The sequence below is a fragment of the Carassius auratus genome, unplaced genomic scaffold (assembly GCF_003368295.1).
Source record: "Carassius auratus strain Wakin unplaced genomic scaffold, ASM336829v1 scaf_tig00020914, whole genome shotgun sequence".
NCBI classification, from domain to species: domain Eukaryota; kingdom Metazoa; phylum Chordata; class Actinopteri; order Cypriniformes; family Cyprinidae; genus Carassius; species Carassius auratus.
In genome coordinates, this window is record NW_020525067.1 from 10,301 (window position 1) to 35,168 (window position 24,868).

The 24,868-nt window shown below is 40.8% G+C and overlaps 1 protein-coding gene across 2 annotated transcripts; it reads left to right on the forward strand.

The window, feature by feature from the left end:
• Positions 1 to 389: 389 nt before the first annotated feature.
• On the forward strand, positions 390 to 24,260 carry LOC113076644 (helicase with zinc finger domain 2-like). 2 transcript variants are annotated; one of them, XM_026249332.1, is made up of 19 exons: positions 390 to 600; positions 2,152 to 2,717; positions 3,189 to 3,296; positions 3,409 to 3,929; positions 5,474 to 6,118; positions 7,046 to 7,838; positions 14,326 to 14,398; positions 14,582 to 18,662; positions 18,853 to 18,938; positions 19,375 to 19,512; positions 19,658 to 19,813; positions 19,888 to 20,032; positions 20,229 to 20,348; positions 20,474 to 20,666; positions 21,446 to 21,580; positions 21,657 to 21,878; positions 22,056 to 22,221; positions 22,337 to 22,504; positions 22,668 to 24,260. In XM_026249332.1, exons 2-19 carry the CDS (start codon positions 2,202 to 2,204, stop codon positions 22,778 to 22,780), a joined length of 8,379 nt encoding a protein of 2,792 aa, XP_026105117.1. In that variant the 5' UTR covers positions 390 to 600; positions 2,152 to 2,201; the 3' UTR covers positions 22,781 to 24,260. The 2 variants fall into 2 exon arrangements, with proteins under 2 accessions (XP_026105117.1, XP_026105118.1); XM_026249333.1 differs by having other exon boundaries at positions 390 to 566.
• Positions 24,261 to 24,868: the final 608 nt, after the last annotated feature.

The following is a 24,868-nucleotide window of genomic DNA, read 5'->3' on the forward strand; positions in this document are numbered from 1 at the left end:
TAGATTAGATTTTAGATTACTCTCATTTACCGGGATTGTGCTTTAAAAATAGATTTAATATTAATAAGATTAATAAAATTCACACATTCTCTAAAACTGTATACAAGGGGTCTTCTTACACCAGGTCAGTGTAACCCAGAGGTCATCTTACCTCTCTTTCGATATTTTCCATATCGGGCAACCAAATTAGCAGATGTTTCTATTGATTTCCTATTAAAAACACAATGGCTTGTGCATAATTATCGTGCACATCCAAAACGTCTACTGTATATCTAAATATTTGTTTAAAATTATTCTACACTGATCTTAAGGGGCGTGACTTCCACTGTCTTATATTATAAACAAGTGAATGAGAAAGACAGACATGTAGATGGAAGGACACCCATTTGTTTTTACATTCGCTCTCTCTTTATGCAAATAGAAAAGGGGAAGGGCAAACGTGATCCATGACGATCACCTCCCACTCCCAGGAAAACGAAACTCAGACGAATACGGTAATGATGAGTACAGGATGATGAAGTTGGCTTTGCGTTGTGTACACGTGATGGATAGGTGTTCAAGTTCAGGTGACCTCACTTTTCTCTACTCAAAAATGTAAAGGTATGTTAAAAAATGAATTAAGCGTTTTATTTGTATGGAAAAGATGAGTACCGTTCTGTTTCAGGCGTGCCTTCTACGTCAGGCATCTAATTGCAAAGCGCGCGCTAATGCAATATTGTCGTTTCTTTCATCAGCCATTGGATGCGACACTCCAACAGCAAGTGCAAGATTAATTTACAACAGCATCATGCAGAATAATAAGCAATAAGACTAACTGTTGTTATTTTGTCGTAATAAGCCAAACCAACGTCTGAAAACTTAGTAAATCCAATCGAAAAAGGAACTAAAACGAGGACAACGGCTCTCCGACTGTTCTTTATTACGCTTTAATAGAGGCTACATAAAAGCACTACAGAACGTTTTACAACGTGAAAAGTGCAATTTCACTGCACATTTATTGGGAAAACTTCCCCTTCATTGGTGAACATAATCAGGAAATAATAGCTGTTCCTCCTATAAACACCCTCTCTCTCATCTCTCTATGGCAGTGAATGTGCGGAATGTGATGTGTGGTAAGATGTGTATTTATTTTTAGTGTCTGAAGTGGTCAACCTTGTTATTCAATGATGAACTGCCTTTAACTGTCATTTTGCAATAGTGACACACTGTTCTTCTAATGAATGTTGTTCAGTTGCTTTGACACAATGTATTTTGTTTAAAGCGCCATATAAATTATGGTGACTTGACTTGACTTGACTTGAATTGGAACCTGACTATTCAAAAGTAATCAAACTGGTATAATTTCCTGGTGCCAGCACAAAACCGTCTGCGTACTTGTGACATGAGGATATATGATGGTAGTATTAATGTTGGGCACTAATAAAAAAATCTGTATTTACTCTATAGGCTGAAGCAATCGCCTCATAATTAGACAGGGCTGCCCAACAATAAACAATGTGCTTTGATATCTTTCCCCTGTGTGTGTACCAGAATATAAATATGCAATGAAATTAATTCTTATGTGTATGCAATTTTTTTGTGTAATGCAATATTACAAAGGTAATGTACTTTGCATAGTTTTTCTGGAGAGTTTTTCATTACACACTGACCTGAAACAGTCCTTACATGATCTAAAGCCATTTTTATACACTGTCATATTGACGTGAAATAATCCTAACATGTCTTAAAACATCCAGGCTTCAGACTAAAGAGGTTTTAACTACAGTAATATCAGTTTAAATGCTACCTGACCTAAAAAAAAAAAAGATTCTGTGGAGTTAAATTCCCTTGTTTTCATGTTTTTTCATGCCATTTAAATCTGGTTGCTAGACGTTGTGAGCACTTGTCAAATGGGAAAAGAAGTCTTGTTTTGTCTTCTGTGCATGATAATCTTGACCTTGCATTTGTACACCCCCACATTTTCTTTCTCACATGACAAGAACAACTCTGTCTGACAATTACAGAATGCTTGTCTTTCTACTTCCCTATAGCTATTCAAAGGTCAAAATATAGCAGGATTTTCAATAAGCTGGAGTTATATTTGCATACTCTCTAATGTGAGCACTACAAGGGTCATCTGATGAGCTGTGTTCTTCTCTTTCCTCACCTTAGGCTGAATCTACAGCAGCATTTGAAACTGTGAGTGCCAGCTGAAGGCGTTCATGTCTGAATCTGTGAAAATGTCTACAGTACAGTCTAGAGATGCTAAGCTGCAGGCGTTTATGCAGATGTATGAGCTGAGAGCTGCTTGTAACGTCTGTACTCATAAAAAGTCACACGTTTCTTACTCCATCATTGCAACACCTCACCGTTGTTCTCACAGTCTTTTGCTAGTCAGAGCAAAGGTCAGAGGTCACAAATGGAGCCCTGTGTCTGTGCGGCCCACTCACCCACAACCTAGTCGATATGAAGTGTGTTGGTACTTTAAGGAGGATGTCGGGTGCTACATGCATCACAACCGTTGCACTTTTGCCAGTAGCCCAGAAGAAGCTGCGGTGTGGAACTTACAAAAACACACAAACCTTGATCACAAAACACTGATTCATCTAATAACTCAGAGAAAGCGATTGGATGAACATAGCAGGCAAGAAGATGGTCAGTCGAGCGCTCATGAACCTTCATCTTACCAGGAGAAACTCCTGGAAGAATACAGATGCAGCAGCAATGAGATTCTTATTGTAAGTAAAATTAAAAAAATCTACACAATAAAATTGCACTTAATCCAACACTTTACAACTAACGTTTTAAAGATACAATTTAGTTATTTTTCAAGTTAGTGGCCAAGTAAAATAATTCAAAAATGAAAATTGTCATACATAACTCACCCTCCACTTTTTCCAAACTTGTATTAGTTTCTTTCACCTGCCGAATACAAAATATTTAATATTATTAAGTATATTGATAACAGCAGCCATTGACTTTCGCAGTATAATATGGACGTCAATGGCTGTGAGTTCTGTAACTCTTCTTTTGTGTTCAACAGAAGAAAGACACTTATACAGGTTTTTGAACTTGAGGGTAAGCGATGACAGTATTTCCATTTTGGGGTAAACTATCACTTGAATTGTTTTACTTACCTACTAACTTAAAATGGAACAAAATCCACAATAAAATGTGTACATCTAGACACATATATGTATATTTTGCAGATCTCTGAGCAGGTGGATGATGTGTGTGTTACACATGATGAGAATCTCTGTTTGGACTGTTTACAAGAAGATGGTGAAATCAGGTGGAAATTCACAATCACCACTGAGGTCAGAAATCAGAACCTGCATTAACCAGCATCATCTTACACTCAGCCGTATTGCACACTGGTTACTGATTACCTTGTTTTCTTGTGTGTATTTGTGTTTTGTGTTTGTGTAGAGGTCTTTGGCTCATGTAGCTCTACTGAAAGCAGAAAATGGTGCCGTTTTCTCTTTGAGTGACAGTTTAAAGAACACCTTCCCCCCAATCACATACATCGCAGGCCACCACCTTCACTCCTCTCACTCCTACCAGCTGAGTGTGTCCTTTCTCTCGTTCCGGCCCGGTGTGTATGAGCAGTGGTTGGTATTTGATTTTGATATGCGACCGGTTCTGCTCAGGAAGCTGAAGGTGAGAGTCGGTCAGCAGTTCCATGTCCAGCCAGATGAGGCAGAAGAGAGCGAATGTGCTGAGATTCTATCGGATGAGCGCTGGAACAGTGGAAACAGGGTTATCGTGCCCTTCTTTGCCAGAAAGGAGAAGGAGGAGCAGTTACTTAGTAAATACAAACCACCTCAGATTAACCTACAGTTCAATCCCTATGCAGATCACAGTTCCCCACTTCATCGTGACAATTACAGAGAGAGAGCACACCACTTTCTTTTCAAAGAGGAAATTGCAGAGGAAGAGCTCATTAGCAGGTACAGATAGTTTGTAGAAATAATACACCACTTGAAACACCCTTGGGTTATGGGTTAGTGCTTGTTTCAGAATTTTTTATGCCAGAAATGCCCAGTCTTGTTCTTGGAGATCTACCCTCCTGCAAAGTTCAGCTCCAACCCTGATCAATCACAGCTGGATAAGCTACTTAAGATCATCAGAAACACGTGATCATTACAAATAGGAGTGTTGGAGCAGGGCTGGAACTGAAGTCTAAAGGTAGGTAGATCTCCAGGAATAGGATTGACCATCCCTGGTTTAGGAAAACAACAATGCTGAAAACAATTAAACCTTCAGAATCAGCTGCAGTGAATGTTAAGGCTTATATACGCTACTAACCAGTATGTTCATGATTGAAATAATAAGTTCAAATAAAATAACAACAAATGCCAGTTTGTAACATCAAGCAGCATAACCTACTATTTTGCACCTTTATTTTGGCTGTGCCTGTTAAAAATAAGGTGGATCTTTTTATCTTTTTTGATCAAGGACATATTGTTTGGCCATATTTACTTCTTTTTAAATGCAAATTCAATCCTGTTCTAATTATAGTATAAAATGTGGCCAAAGTTCAACACATCTTGATATAATGTATAGATAAAACGGAGATGTGTATAAACAGATTCAGGTTTGGGTTCACAGATAGATTCTATTATAACTATTGGTTTTGTTCCTCCTAGAGATGTTATATCCTTATGGAAACAAATATCCAAATGTGTAATTGTAAATATTACCACATGCTTATCTTAGTCCAATAACGTATTTGGTAGCACTTTATTTTACAGTCCTGTTCCTCATGTACATACTATGTACTTATTATAGCAATTACAATAACTATGTAATAACTAGGTACTAACCCTGAACCTACCCCTAAACCTAACCCTACCCCATGTAGTTACCTTGTGTTACCAGAACTTTCTTAGATAAATACACTGTAAGTACACTATAAGTACATGTTAGTACACGTACTGTAAAATAAAATGCAACCACGTATTTTATATCATATTCTCATCTACAACCACAGACATTTTTTCCTTGGTCCCTCATGATGTTTTTGAATCATTTGCATAGAGAGGAGTCAAAGACTACTTAGTATGGGTCAGATGGAAACATTGTAAACAAATTAATCATAGAGATTTGACTTATTGAATAGAATGTCTACATCTAATACTTTGTATTGTAATGTTACTTATTCCTCATCACATGAATTTGAGCTCATTCAGGGATCAGAGACACTGAAATCACAGAATGTAATGGCCTCTGAGTTTGATAATACTAGGCAGGTATATAGTCTTCACCCAAATTGGTTCTGTGACCTTCAAACCAAGCCAAAAATAAATACATTGTTTATCAGTAGGGATACACTGACTATCTGCTTCATATTGGGTTATAGTCCTTATTAGTGAGTTATAATTGATCTATATTGGATATTTAATTGTGCATGCTCATTTCCTCTGTTTTTACCTTTAGATTACATATGCAATATATTAATGGTTGGTCTTGTTTTCTTTCTCCACACTTGTAGATTAAATGTTTGTGGGAGAGTGTTTCTCTCTGACCAGTTGGGTGATGGTAAGTTTTACGCTGCTGCAGGGAAGCTCTTTGCCACTCTGAAGGTATCCTGCTCTCTCACACCAGACTCTCCTGAAGGGCTGATGCTTAAACGAGGGGTGCAGATGGCTTTGGTGAACTGCATACCAGCAAAGGCCAGTGTGCCTGTAGATCGCAGAAACCATGTGTACGAGGCATTGGTGCTCAAACAAGGTGCTGGTGAGGGTCACATAGGTCTTTATCTGTGTGCACAGTGTGTGTCTGAGCTACAGCTGAGGAAAGAAACTTGGTGTAAAATGGAGGTTCAGTTTCAGTTGGACAGACTGACATTCTGTCAGATACACCAGGCTATTGACCACCTCCCGGACTTGCACAATGTTCTGCCTGACTTCAGTAACTGTTGTGTCCCTGTGAACATAACCAAACAGTGTGAATTGAACAACAAGCAGCAAGTCGCCCTGAACTTCATCCTTGGCAAGTGCGAGGTCAATAAATTGGCTCCTCCCTTGCTGATATATGGGCCATTTGGCACTGGAAAGACACTCTGTCTTGCCTCAGCGGCAGTAAAGCTGGCCCTACATTCTAAAAACAAAGTGCTCATCTGCACATATACTAACAGGTAAGTTTCTACGTTATAAATATGTTTGAGATATGTTCATTTTACATCATTATTATGTGAGAAGAAAGAAACTGGAAAAGGAAAAATCAATCGTAGACATGGCATGCATTCCTATATAGTTTATTCAGTCTTATCCAGCAACAGAATTATAATTTAGAGCCTGTCCTCCAACAAAAAACGACCATATAGGTTGTTTGTGCAAGCATTTATTACGACCTATATTTACGTTTTAAAGTTAAGCGCCCTCTAGCTGCGGTAAAAATAATGACAGTTTCGCGTTGCGTCTGTTGTCATGAATTGACGTATAACGTCATTACCAATCAAAACGCACGTTTATTTAAATGCAATGTGTGGGCGTTTTACACCGATCTCACAGTATTTCCTACATATTTTACTACTGTAGGTGGCTTATTCGTTTGAATGACCATACCTAACCCCACCCCTAAACCTAACCCTCACAGAAATCATGCTAAATTATGATTTATTGATCATATACATTTTCGCACACGTCTGTTCCCTGGGATCGAACACATGATAGCATGATTACATATCAAGGTATAACGCAATAATCTACTAACTGAGCTACACGAAACGCAAACCAGAGGGCAAATAAAAGAGTACAAAACAGTAATATGAAAACGACCTTTTACCTATAGGGGCGCAATTGTAGTATACGCTCTGATGGGTTGTATTTCAGGGATTTGGACAAACGACCTATACAAGCGTATTGGTTGGAGGACAGGTTGGATAATCAAGTTACTTACGTGTTCATAAAATACAATATTATCAGTTGTTTATTTAAATTGAGATAGCAACACTTAATTTGTATAGATATGCTTTGCAATATTTCCCCTGTGAATATAAAAGCTCCTGTTTATTAAAATGTACATTTAAGAAATCAAATTTTTTTAACTTTGTTTCCTGTAGTTCTGCAGATTTATATGTCAGCGAGCACTTCCATCCATACATTGCAAATGGACACCCAAACCTCAAAATACTCAGGATAAAGGCAAACAGAGGTGGGGCCTCCATCAAGGCAACTGATGACATCACTCAGAAATATTGTCTTTGCTCTCCAGATAGACAGTCTTTCATCCACCCAGCACGCTCTGATCTCGAGTCACACCGCATCATTATAACCACCACATCGATGACAAGGCATCTCCGTGAGCTGAGGCTTCCTGAAGGATTCTTTAGTCATATTCTGATTGATGAGGCATCTCAGATGCTGGAGGGTGAAGCACTTATGGCTCTGGGCTTAGCAGACAAACGCACTCGAGTGGTTTTGGCAGGAGACCACATGCAGATGGCTCCAAAACTTTTTTCTGTAACCGATGAAAAACGATCAGAACACACATTGCTCAATCGTCTCTTCCACTACTATCAGGATGAGAGCAGCAACATTGCCAAGAAAAGCAGGGTAATCTTTAACGAAAACTATCGTTCCACTGCAGAAATAGTGGACTTTGTATCCACTCACTTCTATGTAAGTGATGGAATCAAGGCCAAAGGAGAGGTCCCTCCCCACCCAAGGTTACACCCCCTGATGTTTCAGCATGTCAGAGGAGAATGCCATCTGAATTCCACCTCCATGTCTTGGTTCAATCTTGCTGAGGTCCACAGTGTGATAAACATGGTGCAAGAGCTTCTGACAGACTGGCCAATGGAATGGGGTGATAAAGAGCCAAGGCAAATCTGTGTTCTTAGTGAAGGCCAACAGGTACAATTCAAAGCATTTATACATTGGACATATGGGAAATGAGTTATGAATAAAATTATTAATGCCATACTGTAAGTGGCTGTTCACACAGAATGCATATTTGCATCTAAAAATGCTAGACGCAGTGCTCAGTAATTGTTTTAAAAAGTGTGCAGAAAACAGTGCAGAATGCGGGTGTAATGATGACTGACTCGACATGGGATCCATTTGCAAGCTTTTATTAGAACACTCGTAGTCGTACAGGCGAAGGGTCAGGATCAGCAAACACAGTATAGTAGAGATATCAGAATCGTAGTCAATACCAAGCAGTGGGTCGGGGTAACCAGCAAGTATCACAGTCCGTATTACAATCTGGGTTCAAAGGTAGGCAGCAAAGGTTCTAGGATCGATAATCATCAAGGGTTGGCAACTGGGATAGCAAGACAGGGTATAACGCTCAGAAATGTTAGCCGTGGCAGAAACAAGACTTCGCAATGAGGTGACGCCAAGGTCTGGCTTATATGGCAGTCTCTGATATGGAACACCTGGCCGGTGATCAGTCCAAGATACGGGGCTGTTGGGTAATGTAGTGCGTATCAGTGTAAGTGAGTGTTTGGATGCCTGTAGGTGTCAGTATTCGGGCGATGGTGCCCTCTGCTGGCCTCTGGAGGGACTCACGGGGTTCGTACTCGTGACAGAGCCCCCTCCCTGCGAACGCCTCCTGGCGTGAGGTGGAGGGCGACGTCGGGGTCTTCCTCGAGGTCGAGGGGCCGGTTTCTCTGGATGTTCTCTATGGAAATCCGTGGTTAAGTTGGGGTCAAGAATGTCCTCGGCATTGACCCAGGAATGTTCCTCTGGACCGTACCCCTCCCAGTCAACCAAGTATTGGAGAACTCGTCCCCCGACGTCTTGAATCAAGCAGCTCTCGCACCTGATAGGTCTCCTCGCTCTCCACCTGAACCGGTTGGGGACTCTGCTCACGGGACCTCCCCTCACCCTCCTCCTCAGGGGCAGCAGCGGGCTTGAGCAGTGACATGTGGAAAGTGGGAGAAATACGATATGTGTCAGGCAAAGCAAGGCGGAATGACACAGGAGTGATTTGTTGTGTGATTTTGAATGGACCCACGTACCTAGGACTTAGCTTTCGGCATGGCAATCTCATCCGAAGGTCTCTGGTGGACAGCCAGACCCATTGACCCGGTTGGTAGGTGTGTCCAGGGCGTCGACGACGGTCGGCCTGTTCCTTCAGGCGCCGTACAGCTTGTTGAAGATGTACATGGGCCTGATTCCATGTGTCCTCGCTTCGTTGAAGCCAATCAGTAACAGCGGGAACATTGGTGGGTTCACCTGACCAGGGGAACATGGGTGGTTGGTACCCTAGAACGCATTTGAAGGGGGTGATTCCAGTGGAAGGCTTGATCAGGGAATTCTGAGCATATTCGGCCCATAGGAGAAAACGAGACCAGTCCTCTTGATGGGAGCTGCAGTAGGAGCGAAGGAACCGAGTGAGCTCCTGGTTGAGGCGTTCCACTTGACCATTGGCTTCGGGGTGATAGCCAGACGTGAGACTTACGTTGACCCCTAGGGCTTGAAAGAAATCCTTCCATAAACGAGAGGTGAACTGAGGACCTCTATCCGAAACGATGTCGTCAGGTATGCCGTAAAACCTGAACACCCAATTACACAGGAGTTCGGCGGTCTGAAGAGCAGTAGGGAGTTTGGGTAGAGGTATGAGGCGACAAGCCTTGGAGAATCGATCGATGATCGTGAGTATGACCGTGTTACCCTGGGATAGGGGTAAGTCTGTGATGAAGTCTATGGCAAGGTGTGACCAGGGTCGTTGAGGGATAGGAAGAGGTTGAAGGAGTCCAGCTGGCAGTTGACGAGGGGTTTTGTGCATGTTACACGTCTGACAGTTCTGAATGAATTTAATGGTGTCGGGGTTAATGGTCTCCCACCAGAAGCGGTTCTTGAGGAGATGGAGTGTGGCTGTGATGCCGGGGTGACCGGAGGCAGGAAGACAGTGAATATGACTCAGGACCTGATCACGGTGAGGGGCAGGTACGTAGGTTTTATCCGGTGGACAGGCGGCTGGTGGTGCTTCTTGTGAATTGTGTTGTTCAATAAGAGTCATGATATCCCACTGGATGGGAGCAACCACCACATGGAAGGGCAATATGCGTTCGGGGACTGAGATGGAAGGGTCGTCATCATGGATACGTGACAAAGCATCGGCTTTAGTATTCTTGGAACCTGGGCGATAAGTGACATTGAACTGGAACCGGGAGAAGAACAAGGACCATCTGGCTTGGCGTGGGTTGAGTCTCTTGGCGGAGCGTAGGTATTCCAGATTTTTATGATCAGTAAAGACGGTGAAAGGATGAATAGCCCCTTCGAGCCAATGTCTCCACTCTTCAAACGCTGCCTTCATGGCTAACAGTTCTCTATCACCCACATCATAATTCCTCTCCGCTGGGTTGAGCTTGCGTGAGTAGAAAGCACAGGGATGAAGTCTCTCCTGAGGGCCTGGTCGTTGTGAGAGAACGGCCCCAATGCCAGTATTGGAAGCGTCAACTTCGACTAAGAAGGGAAGAGAGGGGTCAGGGTGATGCAGGATAGGAGCGGTGACAAAGCGTTCCTTTAATTCCTTAAAGGCTTGACGGGAGGCTTCGGCCCAGGTGAGACGATGGATACCTCTTTTGATCATGGAAGTGAGAGGACTGACGACTGTACTGAAATTTCTGATAAAGCGTCTGTAGAAGTTGGCGAATCCCAGGAACCGTTGTAGCTCCTTGAGAGTCTGAGGCTCTGGCCACCTGAGTACAGCAGAGACCTTACTGTCGTCCATAGCAACTCCCCCGGACTGATGACATAACCCAGGAAGGTAGTGGATGTGGTGTGAAACTCACATTTCTCGGCTTTGGCGTACAGTTGATGTTCGATGAGGCGCTGTAGCACAGTTCTGACGTGTTGAATATGATCCTGTAGGGTGTTGGAGTAGATGAGAATATCGTCAATGTAGACCACAACAAACTTGTTCAGCATGTCCCTGAAGACATCATTAATGAACGCCTGGAAGATGGACGGACTATTGACCAGTCCAAACGGCATAACCCGGTATTCATAGTGACCGTTGGTTGTAGAAAGGCCGTCTTCCACTCGTCACCCTCTCTGATGCGAATCAGGTTGTAGGCACAGCGTAAGTCAAGCTTGGTGTAGTATTGAGCTGTGCGAAGTTGTTCTAATGCAGCTGGAACCAGAGGAAGGGGATAACGGTACTTCACCGTGATCTCGTTGAGACCACGGTAATCAATGCAGGGTCTTAAACTGCCGTCCTTCTTTTTGACGAAGAAGAAACCAGCGGATGCAGGGGAAGTGGAAGGACGTATGAAGCCTTTCTCCAACTCCTCCTTGATGTATTTAGTCATGGCTTCGGTCTCTGGGAGTGACAGTGGGAACACACGACCCTTGGGTGGATTGTGACCTGGTAGAAGATCAACAGCACAGTCATGGGGTCGATGAGGTGGTAAGGTGTTTGCTTGGGTTTTGCTGAAAGCTGCCTTGAGGTCGTGATATTCCGCTGGTAGGTTGGGAACCTCGAATGACTCCTTGTTAATCGCCAACGAGCGCACTGGAAGAGGAGAAACGGTAGACAGGCATTTTGTTTGACATTTAGTACTCCACTTTAATATCTGACCTTCCCTCCATGATACTAGCGGATCGTGCAGTCTCAGCCATGGTAGTCCCAGAATTATGGGTGTATTAGACGTGGGCAGAACGTAGAACTGAATGACCTCCTGGTGCAGTAAACCGGCTGTGACGGATAGACTTTGTGTAAGGTGAGTGATGATACCAGTTCCCAGTGGACGACCATCTATGGTAGCTACAGACAGAGAGTTAGCACAGGGTATTAATGATACGTTGTTTGTTCTTGCAAACTCAGCTGACATGAAATTCCCAGCCGCTCCAGAGTCCAGTAAAGCGAATGTGGTCACTTGAACGTTGTTAATGGTCAGCTTCAGGGGTACAAACACACTGTTTACTGGATGGAGAGAGTGTAAGGATTCACTCACCAATTTGGATGAGACAGATGAAGGACGTGAAGGACAGTTGACTCGTTGATGACCAGGGGATCCGCAATACAGACATAGACGATTTGCCAAGCGGCGATTCTTCTCCTCAGATGAGAGATGATAGGTATTAACTTGCATGGGTTCAGAGTCCTCGACAGACTGAGCTGCTTTAATGACAGTACTGACATGAGAGCGAGGTTTACGTGAAAGCTGCAGATTGTCAATTGCTATCGTCAACTCGATGAAATCGTTCAAACTTCTCCCCTCATCTCGACATGCTAGTTCAGTTTGTAATTCATGACTTAAACCCTTTCGAAACAGAACTTTTAAGGTGTCACTCACCCAGGTCGTTTGTGCTGCCAATGTGCGGAAGTTCATAGCATACTCAGCAGCTGAAGATCTCCCCTGAGAGAGCTCTAGCAAGCGTTCGCCAGCACTCTTTCCCTCCTTGGGATGATCGAAAACCTCACGGAAGCGTGTGAGGAAATCATTGAAGGAGGAGAAGGATGATCCATCCGTGCGCCATACAGCGGTAATCCAGTCAAGAGCCCTTCCGGTTAACAACGAGCAAACAAAGGCAACCTTACTGTTGTTAGTGGAATAGAGCATGGGTTGTTGTTCCACAAACAGCGAACATTGTAGTAAGAAGCCTTTACATTTGTTAGGGTCACCGTCGAATCTCTCAGGAAAAGCCAGTCGTGGGTTAATCTGAGAGGGCGTGGGAACCGCATGTGCAATGGCGGCCGCTTGTGGCGCGGGTGTCGTGACAACAGGACTATGGAGATTCTGAATAGCCTTCACCAATTCCTCCGTGACGGCGGTAAGATGATTTAACTGTTGCTGATTAGCAGCGATCTGACTTGCCTGAGCTGCCAGGTTGGTGCAGAGATGTTCATGGGCTGCTGGATCTTGTCCTGGCGAAGTCTTCTGTAATGATGACTGACTCGACATGGGATCCATTTGCAAGCTTTTATTAGAACACTCGTAGTCGTACAGGCGAAGGGTCAGGATCAGCAAACACAGTATAGTAGAGATATCAGAATCGTAGTCAATACCAAGCAGTGGGTCGGGGTAACCAGCAAGTATCACAGTCCGTATTACAATCTGGGTTCAAAGGTAGGCAGCAAAGGTTCTAGGATCGATAATCATCAAGGGTTGGCAACTGGGATAGCAAGACAGGGTATAACGCTCAGAAATGTTAGCCGTGGCAGAAACAAGACTTCGCAATGAGGTGACGCCAAGGTCTGGCTTATATGGCAGTCTCTGATATGGAACACCTGGCCGGTGATCAGTCCAAGATACGGGGCTGTTGGGTAATGTAGTGCGTATCAGTGTAAGTGAGTGTTTGGATGCCTGTAGGTGTCAGTATTCGGGCGATGGTGCCCTCTGCTGGCCTCTGGAGGGACTCACGGGGTTCGTACTCGTGACAGCGGGGTTCTCGAGATGCACTTTTCAGATATTATCCAGTAACAGATATAATAGTTTCTCCTTCACCATGTTTCCAGGGAGTAAAACAGTTGTCATGCCAACTTTCTGTTGTAAACAAAAGCTTGCAATGCTTGCTCCTCCTCCAGGATCTTCTGATTGGTCCACTGTATTGGAACTAACATTGATGAGCAATGCTGTTTGTAAAAAGTTGAACTTCTCTTAATTCTTAAAGGGGTCATATGATGCAATTACAATTTTTCCTTTCTCTTTGTAGTGTTACAAACTCTTGGTGCATAAAAAAGATCTGTAAAGTAGCAAATACTAAAGTCTCAAACCCAAAGAGATATTCTTTATAAAAGTTAAGTCAACCACACACCCCTAAAATGGCTCATTCTAACATGCCCCCACATCTCTACGTCATGGTCTGGGAAGATTTACATAATGCTGCTAAATGTTCACTCAAAGAAAGAAGGTGTAAATTTGATTCTTCGTTGTTGCCACCAGTGCCATGTTGTGGAGATGCTGTTTCGTTGTGAAATCAAAAACATTTTGTTTGGCCTTCCAAAAGAGGACACAACTAGAAACCAGTGGTAAAGTTTTATTTACATCACTGTTCCAGAACAGTTCATCCAAATATTAAGTGTGCAGCACATTTTATGGATGACTGTTTAGCAGCATAATATGACCCCTTTAAAAATGTGGTGCTCATGTCCAACGATCATACGCGTCTACCTAGCATGTTTGCATAAAAAAACAAAGGAAAAGTTGTGCATTGGAATGGAAAAACGTATTCTGTGTGAATTCTAAGTAATGTATAATGTATAATGTGAATTCCTTAACGGTTTGATTTAAATTTCTTTGTCATTTTGAGGAAAAAATATTTTAAAAACACTGCAAAATTATAGTAGTGATAATATAAAAGTTTTTAAAGGCTTGAATTTGGTTAAAGTCACAATACTGATCATCAAATACATCATCAAAACATCCTTTCTCTTTCATTTCTTCAGCTTGAGGTCATCAAAAATCATCTCCGCCAGAAAGGAGCTCATGTTTCTGTTCAAAATTTAGCAAACATTCAAGGTACTGTGGGGTTCAAAACAATACTGTCTGCTGAAGCTCAGGAAACATGCTTGATTAATCGAGACAAAAGTGAAATAATCTCAGTATTACCTTTTATTAATGTCTGTTCATTCATTATTTAATGTTTTATTATTGTAATTATTTCTAAATGATAACTTTCCCATTCAATTTCTGTGTCCTTAGGGAAACAGTTCAGGGTCATCATAATATCAACAGTTCAGACAAGAGACAGGCTTCTTCAGTCAGAGTTAAGCTGCCCAGAGTTTTTTGATGACATCCGTGCATTGAACACTGCCTTGACCAGAGCCCGATCACTGGTGATTGTAGTTGGAGATGCTGGTGCTCTTTGTTGTTTTGGAAAGTGCTCAATAATCTGGAGGTCTTACATAAAACACTGCATCAGCAAAGACAGCATGAAACCAGAAAATTTTACCCAAGACATCCTACAACTGGAAGTATTGGAAATTTCTAAATTTCAAAAGACAGAAAAGGTAGACATGTCTGAGACTTTTGTACCTCTCCAGGCTGAAACTGATGCTATTTTGAAAGAGATGGATGACTATGGTTCCGATGTACAGGAATCAGATGAAGAGAATGAACAAAAAAGACCTTTATTCTCTTCTTCTGAAAAAGAAAACCTATTGGAGCTGGTAAGGAAATACCCTGCTAAATACAAGCATGGAGAACTGGTGATGAAGGGCCACCAGTCAGGTTATGTACTACCCTATGACAATCCATCTGAACACATTCATGTTAAAGGAAGGAAAAACATTGGCATGACTTTCCCTGGGGATGAAGTTGTGGTTGAGACTGGACGAGATCATGAAGGCCGTCTTACTGGGAAAGTTTTAGGTTACACAAACAGACAACCTACATCCTCTGAATTTGTGTGTTTTTTAGAGGATGAAAAATATCACAAACGAACACAGAACACTGCCAAAAATTTGGTGCCAAAAGTGATGATACCCCTCAATAATAACACCACCAAAATACGCATCTTGACAAAGAAAGAGACTCGCAATTTGATTCCAGTATGGAAGTATGCCAATGGCAATTGGACAATAACAAGACATTTTCATGTTGATGAACAAATAAAACAGTACTATGTTTTTGTTGTTCAGATTTTGGGCTGGAAAGAACACTGTTCCTTTCCGCTAGGCAAAGTTATTAATATTCTACCAATTGGGACATCTTTAGAGGAGGGACTTGAGATTTTAAAATCAGAGTTTAAATTAACACCTCTACTGCAAGAAGATACATTTCTAGAGATGAAAGCTGATGGGACTGATGACGAGAAAAGAAGAGATTTCAGAGGTTTACAAACCTTTACCGTTGATCCACCCACAGCTAGAGACTTGGATGATGCCATTAGTGTTAACAATCTGGGAAGCTGCTATGAAATAGGCGTTCATGTTGCAGATGTGGCTAGTTTCGTGTCTAAGGACAGTTCACTTGATAGCTTCGCAAAACAGATGGGAGCAACTTTTTATGATCCTGGAAAAGAACCTGCATTCATGTTCCCAAAACATTTTGCCACCACGTATTGGAGTCTTCTCCCAGATGAAGATCGCAAAGCCATTTCATTAATTGTCACAGTGGAAAAGCAAACAGGCCTTATCAAAAAAAGGAAATTTTACCTCTCTAAGGTCAAATCTAAAAAGCAGCTGACCTACATGGAGGCTGAGTGTATAGTAAGTCAGAGTGTTGGCGAGCTAAGATTTGATACTTTAGAGGACTGTGTCAGAGTGGCATACCGCTTTGCCAGAAGCCATCGAAAAGCACGACTTAAAGAAGACTGGAACTATGCCCAACCTGATAAACACCGGAAGCCAGGGGAGAGAGAAGCAAATCTAATGGTTGAAGAGTTAAACATAATGTTTAACCATGAAGTGTCAAAATTCCTGACAGAACACACAGACACTAAACTCTGCACCCCTCTGAGGTGTCAAGCTCCTCCTATGGCAGAACAATTAAAGATGATCAGTGATCGACATATGGAAGTTCCTTTGTCCTCGCACCTGACATTTCATATCGACAGAAATCGAGTGGACCTAAATAACATGATCACATTCACTGTGTATTCTCCAGAGTCTATAGATGTTTACCCTAACAATCATCCTTTCCCTGATGGTGACTCAAGCCACCTACGAGATGCAATCTCTGTCAGTGACTCTGAATGTCATTTTGAAATTGGTGTTCACAAAGTAGATTTTTTTAGCTATGTGTCTCAGAACAATATTCAGAACTTGACTGCACAATCAAACATGTGGAGTTTTATGCCAGGCAAAAATCGTCGTGCTATCTCCTTAATCCTGACAGTGGATAAAGAAAAAGGCAGACTAGTAGAGCGAAAGTTGGTGCTTTCCTGCATAAAGTCAAGCAGTGCATTGTCCTACAATGAAATTGACAGCATCATCATCCAGCCAGGTGAAAATGAAATGAAGTGTGATTCTCTAGAAGGCTGCATCCTCGTGGCTTATAGATTTGCACTTGATCACAAGCAAAAGAGACTCTCTGGACACATGGGCAGCTACAGTCCTGCTGATCTCAGATCATCAGAAGACAGCAAGTGCAGGTTAATGATGGAGGAGCTGATGCTGATGTTTCAAAAAGCTAGTGATCAGCTGATTAATCACGAAACTCCATTACCGAACACTTTTAGCAATCCAGTGACAGCATCACCTGAACTGGTTGGGAGACTGAAGAGAGAAAATGAGGAGTTTGGGTCCCTCCATGCATTGGAGGAACGTCTGGATTCAGATATTGGGCAGAACTCTGGCAGTTTCGTCATTCTTACATCTGTGTGGCAAAAGATTGAATCAGCAGCATTGACATGTGACTTTTACAGAATGGCTGATCTCATTTCTACAGATGACATTCATCCACAGTTAGCTCCAGCAATTGCTCAATTAAGGGCCATTACCAATAAAGCATTCTTCATTCGTTCACTCTCCTGCAAAGATGCTTTACTTGGGCACTATTGGTTAAATCTGGAATCATACACACATGCATCCTCACCCATTCGCCGGTACATAGATGTGGTTCTCCAGAGGCTCATGCATGCCGTTATCAGTGATTGTCCTGTTGAGTACTCTCAGATAGACATTGAGCTGATGTGTGACAAATGTAAAACAGGAGAAATGAGGGCACGGGAGTATGAAAGCAAAGCAGAGTCACTATATCTCGCAGTCAACCTACAAAAACAAAGCTCATACAAAGTGGCTTTTGTCACCATTGTTCGACGTGACAGTGAAAGTTTCAAACTATCATTTCCATTTGACAACGGAACTTTCCCGGACAAGCTTCCTGTTAAGTACAGCAATTTACAACTTGAGGATCAACCAGTATTTGACAAGAATCAAGTGACACTGACTTGGAAAAAACGAATGTACTCTATGAGCATGACCCAGACACCACTGCAGAACATGAAATTCTGTTCAGAGATACAGCAAAACACCTGGCATGCCATTGTTGAGGCAGTACGAGATGAACAGTGGGAAGAGGCAAAGTCCCTTGTACTGAAAGCAGATGTGAGAGATCACAGTGATACAAGTGAAGTGCATATCTCTGGATTTGATCCTGATTGCACTTTTATGTCTGAAGCGGATCATTACACGGACTTTGCACTCTGTCTGAAGGCTGGAGACACTGTGCAGGTCCAGCTGACCTCAGAAAGGGACAGGGGCTACTGGGTGCCTACTGTACAGTTATTGAGTTTGAGTTCAACCTTTGAGATCTGTGTGGAACATACTGACAATCCTATTAAGTGCTTTTCCAAACTTGCAACCCGCCCATCCAAAGGTAACTATAAGGATGTAAAGGAATATGTGGAGACATGGAAGCCCCTATGTGACATGGAGTCTGCGGCAACTGCTGTAGATGACAGTGATTGTGTTGTCATAGACAATGTGCACATAACTTGGATTACATCTTCTGAAGGTTCCAGACTCTCTGGAACTTTCTCTCTGCCTGTGGAATATGTCAAGAAGTGGGCAATTGAATTTAACCTGGCCAGGTGTTTGCTCTGTATCCGAAAAAGAGGAAGCAGAAAGCAGAACCAAGCAGATCAGTCAGAGCTGGATCCAGAAATCTTCACTTGGGTGGCCCATGGTGTGACAACTAAGTGTTTGGATCCTTCGGAAAACAGTGTGAATAAGTCCAAAATTATTCACTTTATCATAAAATATGCATCCATAAACATTCCAAAGTTCAAGAGGGATGCCACATTCACAGTGGAGATCATCCCAAAACTCATTCCAGAGATGTAAGCATGAGACTCATCACACCACAACCACCATATCACCAAATCTCATTATTCAATTTTTGTATATTTATTTATCGGTTCTTAAAAATATTTTGTTCATTATATAGATGCAAAGTTACGACAACCATGATATATATTGATGCCTATTTTTTGTTGTTGTTTTGTTTTGTTTTTTGCTTGATTCATCCAGACAGAAGGAAAGTGCAGTGAATAATTTAACAGCAGCTAATGAACTTGTTAAGAACATTGCACTAAGACACCGGATTCCAAAAGAAAGTATGCATTAAATTCATATACTGTCATATGTTGAGTGAGAGCATGAACAGCAAGATCCTTAAGAAATGCCAAGTGTGCATCATCAAAACAAGTTCAAACACATAAAACCCCTATAATACAGACCCATATTGAAAATATTAAAATGCTGATTTCATACATACTGTATGTGAATGAGACCCACTGTTCTTTGCAAAACAGTACAGTATATTACATCATCATTTATACTTCATAAGAAACAGTACAATTTTAGATTGATATAGTATGCTTCTGTTTATTTATTAATAATATACCTACACAGGATGTTAGTGTCTTATTAGCTTATTAGCTCTTTTTTATATACATTTTAACACCACAGTGTGAGCGAAAATGTATAAAATTACACTGGTTTCATTAGTCCCTTGGTTTTTAAGGTACTTTCGCTTCTATCAATCCACAGGCTCTAATCCAGCTGTATATCTATATGTGCTTATGAGAGAGGAACCACCAGCAGGTCTGCCTCGACTGAATGAAAGCCAGTTTAAAGCTTTGGAGCATGCTCTGAACAGCAAATTCACCGTCATTCAAGGGCCTCCAGGTTACCCATTAACCATATACAGTTTTTTATCTTAAAGATCCCAGATAGACTCTTAAGTTTATGGACTTAGGAAGGGAGTTTTACTATAATTTTCCTAAATGTTTCTTAATGTGACTGAAAAGTGCCTCTTGTTTATTCTTTATAGGAACAGGAAAGACAGTTGTAGGAGCGTACATAGTGTACTGGTTCTCACAGCTGAACACTAAGAATCCCTGGAAGCTGAAGGATGTGAAAGACAAAGAGAAAAGGGAAGTTATACTTTACTGTGGACCGTCAAACAAGTCTGTGGATGTAGTTGCAGGTAAGTATTTTTTTTTAAACTAGAATTTGTGTAAAGGATAAACTTGTATTAATTTGATTGTGTTGTGTGTACAGAATTCCTGCTCAAGTTTGGACATAAGCTGAAGCAACTACGCGTGTACAGCAGACAGATGGAGATGCAGGAGTTTCCCTACCCCGGCAGCAACCTTCAGTTATCACAGAAATCACTGCGCCAAGAGCGATCAAAACCTGAGCTCAAGTACTCATATTTGATATTGTACTCTGTTATTTAATCTATAATGAAAGAGTTATGGTGAAATGGCTTAAAAAAACTGTCACTAGCTGAAATTTTAAGTACAGAGGGTCAAAACGGAATGAAATACTTTTTCACTGTGGAATAATGTTTTTGCATAGTTTATCTGTACAGTACTCAATTTTTACATCCTTTTGTCTAGGGAAATATCACTTCATCACAGAATTCGAATGAGTCATAACCCCTGCTCTCAAGAAATAAAGAAATTTGATGAAAGAATTGCTCATAACCCCCATTCACTGACAGATGCAGACATAGAAGAGTAAGTTCTAATGCGTCTTCCCCCTTTCTTTCCTTTACTTTTAGCATAATCTCCATCATCATTCTCATCAGCACATCTCCGTATTTAACAATAAGTGTGTTATGTAAATGCATGTGTATCCTCAGATATAAAAAGCTGCTAAATTCTGCACGTTTGCATGAACTGGAAAGGCATGATATTATTCTATGCACTTGCACGGCTGCTGCCTCCCCAAACCTCACCAAGACACTCAGTGCACGACAGATCCTCATTGATGAGTGTGCCATGGCAACAGAACCCCAGACGCTTGTCCCATTGGTCAGCTTTAAACCTGAGAAGGTCAGTGTGACTCTTGACCCATAACAAACAAGCCAGTCAAAAATAATATGAACTATACAGACTGGACGTAAAACTTGCTGCAAACCACATGACCTAGTCTTGCAAAAAACAACTGCCTGCACAGCCTAAATTATTCATTAAAGTACTGCAACTGGGCTTCGGAAGAAAGCTAACCTTAAAAAACACCCTTTAAAGCACACTACACAGAGAATTCAAATGAAGCTGCTGGACACAAATAACTCTTTACCAGCTCACCTTTAAAAACAGTACACTAGAAACTTAGAGGCAGAATAAACAAAGTTTGAAAATCACACACTGCACAGAATTATGCTTAATTATTCATTCAGAACCTTCCATGAGGGTTTTCAGTTCCTGGCCTTGTCATACAATAATATATACCTTATTTTCGGGACTATAAGTCACACTTTTTTTCATAGTTTGTCTGGTCCTGTGACTTATAGTAAGGTGCGACTTATTTATCAAAATTAATTTGACAGGAACCGAGAGAAATGAACCAAGAGAAAACATTACCGTCTGCAGCCGAGAGAGGGCGCTCTATGCTGCTCAGTTCTCCTGTAGTCTACACTGAAAACATAGAGTGCCCTCTCGCGGCTGTAGATGGTAATGTTTTCTCTTTGTCTTTGGTTCTAAATGAATGTGACTTATAGTCCAGTGCGACTTATATATGTTTTTTTCCTCATCATGACGTATTTTTGGACTGATTAGACTTATACTCGGGTGAGACTTATAGTCAGAAAAATACGGTACATGTCTTGCAGGTCGTGCTGTTGGGGGATCACAAGCAATTGCGTCCGATAGTGAAGAATGAGCATGTGCGGAGACTGGGCATGACACACTCTCTCTTTGAACGTTACATGGATAGAGCACTACTGCTTGACACCCAGTACAGAATGGTACAAGACAAACACATACATGCTTCACATTCATGCTTACATACTGTACACATTTAATGTGGGATTCTTTCTTCAGCATGAAGAGATCTGCAAATTCCCATCAGAGGCATACTATCAGGGTAGGCTGATAACTAAAGTGGATGAACGGACCAGCGTGCTACATATTAAAACTGAAACAAAAAGACAAAGCAAACACATTCTGTTTGGAGACATACAAGGTGATGAGATTAGTTTGGTTGTTCCAACTGCACGGGGGAACGAGAACTCAAAAGCCAACATTGAAGAGGTTAAAAAAGCTGTAAGTAAAAGATAAGATATGAAAACTATAGAAAACAGTAACCCATTTACATCAGACGCCAAACTCTGAATAGAACCTACAGTATTTGTGACTACTTCATAAAATACTTCAAATAAAGTTTAGCAATTAGAAGTTGGAATTAGCAGCCCAGATGTGTTTGAATGTGTTCTTATGCAGGTTGAGATTTGTCATCAGCTGGTGTCAGCGGGCAGTGTGATGCAGGAGGACATTGCCATTCTGTCACCATACAATGCACAGGTGGCCCAGATCAGAGATGGACTCAGAAAGTCCAAGGACCCCCAGATGGAGAGAGTCACAGTCACCACCATTACAAAGAGCCAAGGTGACGCTTTTTATTGAAGACTATTGTATTTGGGCTTTTACATAAAATTGTATTAATATTTGTGGTCATCTTCAAGCTTCATTATAAATAAGGGAGCATGATAATGTGATTGCAGGCAGTGAGTGGCGGTATGTGATTCTGTCAATGGTTCGCTCCTGCCCCAGCAACAAGATTGAACCTGAACCTTCAAGGGAATGGCTCTCCAATCACATTGGCTTTGTGGGCGATGAAAACCAGATCAATGTGGGGATCACAAGAGCACAGGATGGGCTATGCATTCTGGGTATTCCATATATTACATTCATCTAGTTGTTTAACAAATGACTAAATATATATACAAATATCTAAAAAAATAAATAAATTATGTTTTATGGAAAATAACTTTAGAATCCTTGCTACTACCATTACTATTTTAAGATATTAATATATTTAATTCTGTGCTTTAGGCAATCAGGAGGTACTGAACTGCAGCACAGCGTGGAAGAAACTACTGAAACATTATTCAGGTCAAGGCTGTGTGGTCTCTGCAGACCAGATTACAGTACACAATGTCCGTTAAATCAGATTTTAAAGTTGAATCTTGAAGAATATTACACTTAGTGTTTTTTAAGACTATATTTTTACCCATACAGTCTAAATTCCTCACATTTTAATCAATGTAAAACATTGGCAGCTTGAGAGAAGAAATTACATATATTTTGATGCATTATAATTATACCAACTCTTGTTGATTGATTGTTAAAAAAGATATAATAATTAATATATTTTCACAAAAAAAAACATTTGTTTTTAAAATTTTGAAATAGTGTATTGTAACTGTTGATCTGCTGAGCCATTTCTTGGTCTATCATTGCCATATCTGCATTTTTGTTATTTTTATTTTTGCTTTAAATATAGTAAACCAGTCCTCTGCAGTGGGAAAAAATTTTTTTCAGAATCTTTCTATAATTTTATTATTATTATAATTATTATTATTATTATTATATATTTTTTTTACATTGCTGGGTAATGTCAATTTACCACAGTCCTACTGTAGTACAAAATGCAACAATGTAAGTGTAGCAGCTATATTTGTATGAGTGCTATATCATATTCACTAATGAAAAGAATGTCTTACAAATCACAGATATATAAATGGCTTGTATGTTTAACATTTTTGAGTAGATGAAGAAAGTGATTTTTAAAAAGTTATTTAACATTTAAGCTGCAAAAAGTCAAGCCTACGCAGAGGTCCCATTATGTTTATTTTTTAGGATTATAATTTTTTATGCTTTTTAATGTTTCCTGGGGGTGTACTTATATTGTTAGTATGATTTTTACAGTTAAAATTTAGAAATAAAAGGCATTTTCATATCCTGATTTTAGTCCTCTGGTTTGAATGCTCTTTTTGAATGGGCGTGTCTGCTGTGAGACTCTTGTTGTGATTGGCTGACATCTTTGCATTCGAAATACGTATTACATGTGGAACCCCTCTCAAATACTTTTACTATGTTTTTTTTTTACTATTACAGCTGTCAAGATTAACGAATCGTGGAAGTGTTGATTATAGCATTATTTTTTTCGAGCTTTTCACATCACATGAAAGGCTGCGGTGATGAACATTGAGTAGGCAGTCTGTTTATCGCGTGAATGCAGTGATCTCGTCATTGCAACGCATTTGCAATGCAGAAACAGTATTAAACTATTTAGAAAGAAAGTCTGTGTGAACTTGAATAATTTTCTACACATTATAAATCACTGATCACAGATCAGGCATTAATGAACACTTTTACTCACTGTTTGTTGCGGTGCTGTCGAATCCAAATAGTAAAAGTCTGTTTGCAATGCCTGTGCTGACATTGCGACTGTAACGTAAATGTTTGGCGGGCAAAGCAGAGAAAGGGGAGATGACCTTTCCCGTAATGACAACATATGCCGACATAAGGGGAAGATTCCAGATCGGCCAGTCTGAGTTCTCATTTTCTCAAAGGCCGAGCAGGCACCCAGAGCTTGGTTTACACCTATCGAAATTGGTGGTGCAGCGCGTTTCGTTATATGCATGTGTTGTGAGATTTTGCAGCGCGTTTCGTTATATACATGTGTTATGATGGATTTGTTTATTTGTTTATCGTTTCATTATTTGCATGTGTTGTGATGATTTGCATCAAAAATGTTTTGTTTTTTTTATTTGCAAGTGTTTTTTCAATTTGCATGTGTTTTCTTAAATTGCAGTGCGTTGAGCTCTCTCGGCCACCGTAAAAAAGTGGATTCCTTAATTCCCTCAACTAACCACCAGGGGTCAGCACAAACAGAGAAGAGTACTAGAATAAAGTCATTATTCTGCTTAAACCAGCTACCTACCACATATTAATATATTTTACAGGTTTTGTTGCAAGAAATTACGAAATCTGTCACTAAAACACTCTTTTTACTACTCTCTGGTACAAATTCAGAATCCTGATTATTCGAAACCAGCATTCCTATATCAAATTACTCACCCAAGTTCCTACTGATTTGAAGTTTTATTTTTATTTTTATTTTTTTTACTGCTATTTATTACGTTATCTACGACTGAAAAAGCTTTGACATATGTTCTATTGTATGTCAGTTATATGGCAATGAACACACACTTGAACTGAAGCTCACTCTGATGGCATGGAGTAGTGTA

Bases quoted from the DNA above. Each gene is read 5' to 3' on its own strand.
- LOC113076644 (XM_026249332.1), top strand. From the start codon at position 2,202: ATGTCTGAATCTGTGAAAATGTCTACAGTACAGTCTAGAGATGCTAAG. The intron at 3,297-3,408 runs GTCAGAAATCAG...GTGTTTGTGTAG, and splicing joins AATTCACAATCACCACTGAG to AGGTCTTTGGCTCATGTAGC. The intron at 18,663-18,852 runs GTAAGCATGAGA...TGATTCATCCAG, and splicing joins CCAAAACTCATTCCAGAGAT to ACAGAAGGAAAGTGCAGTGA.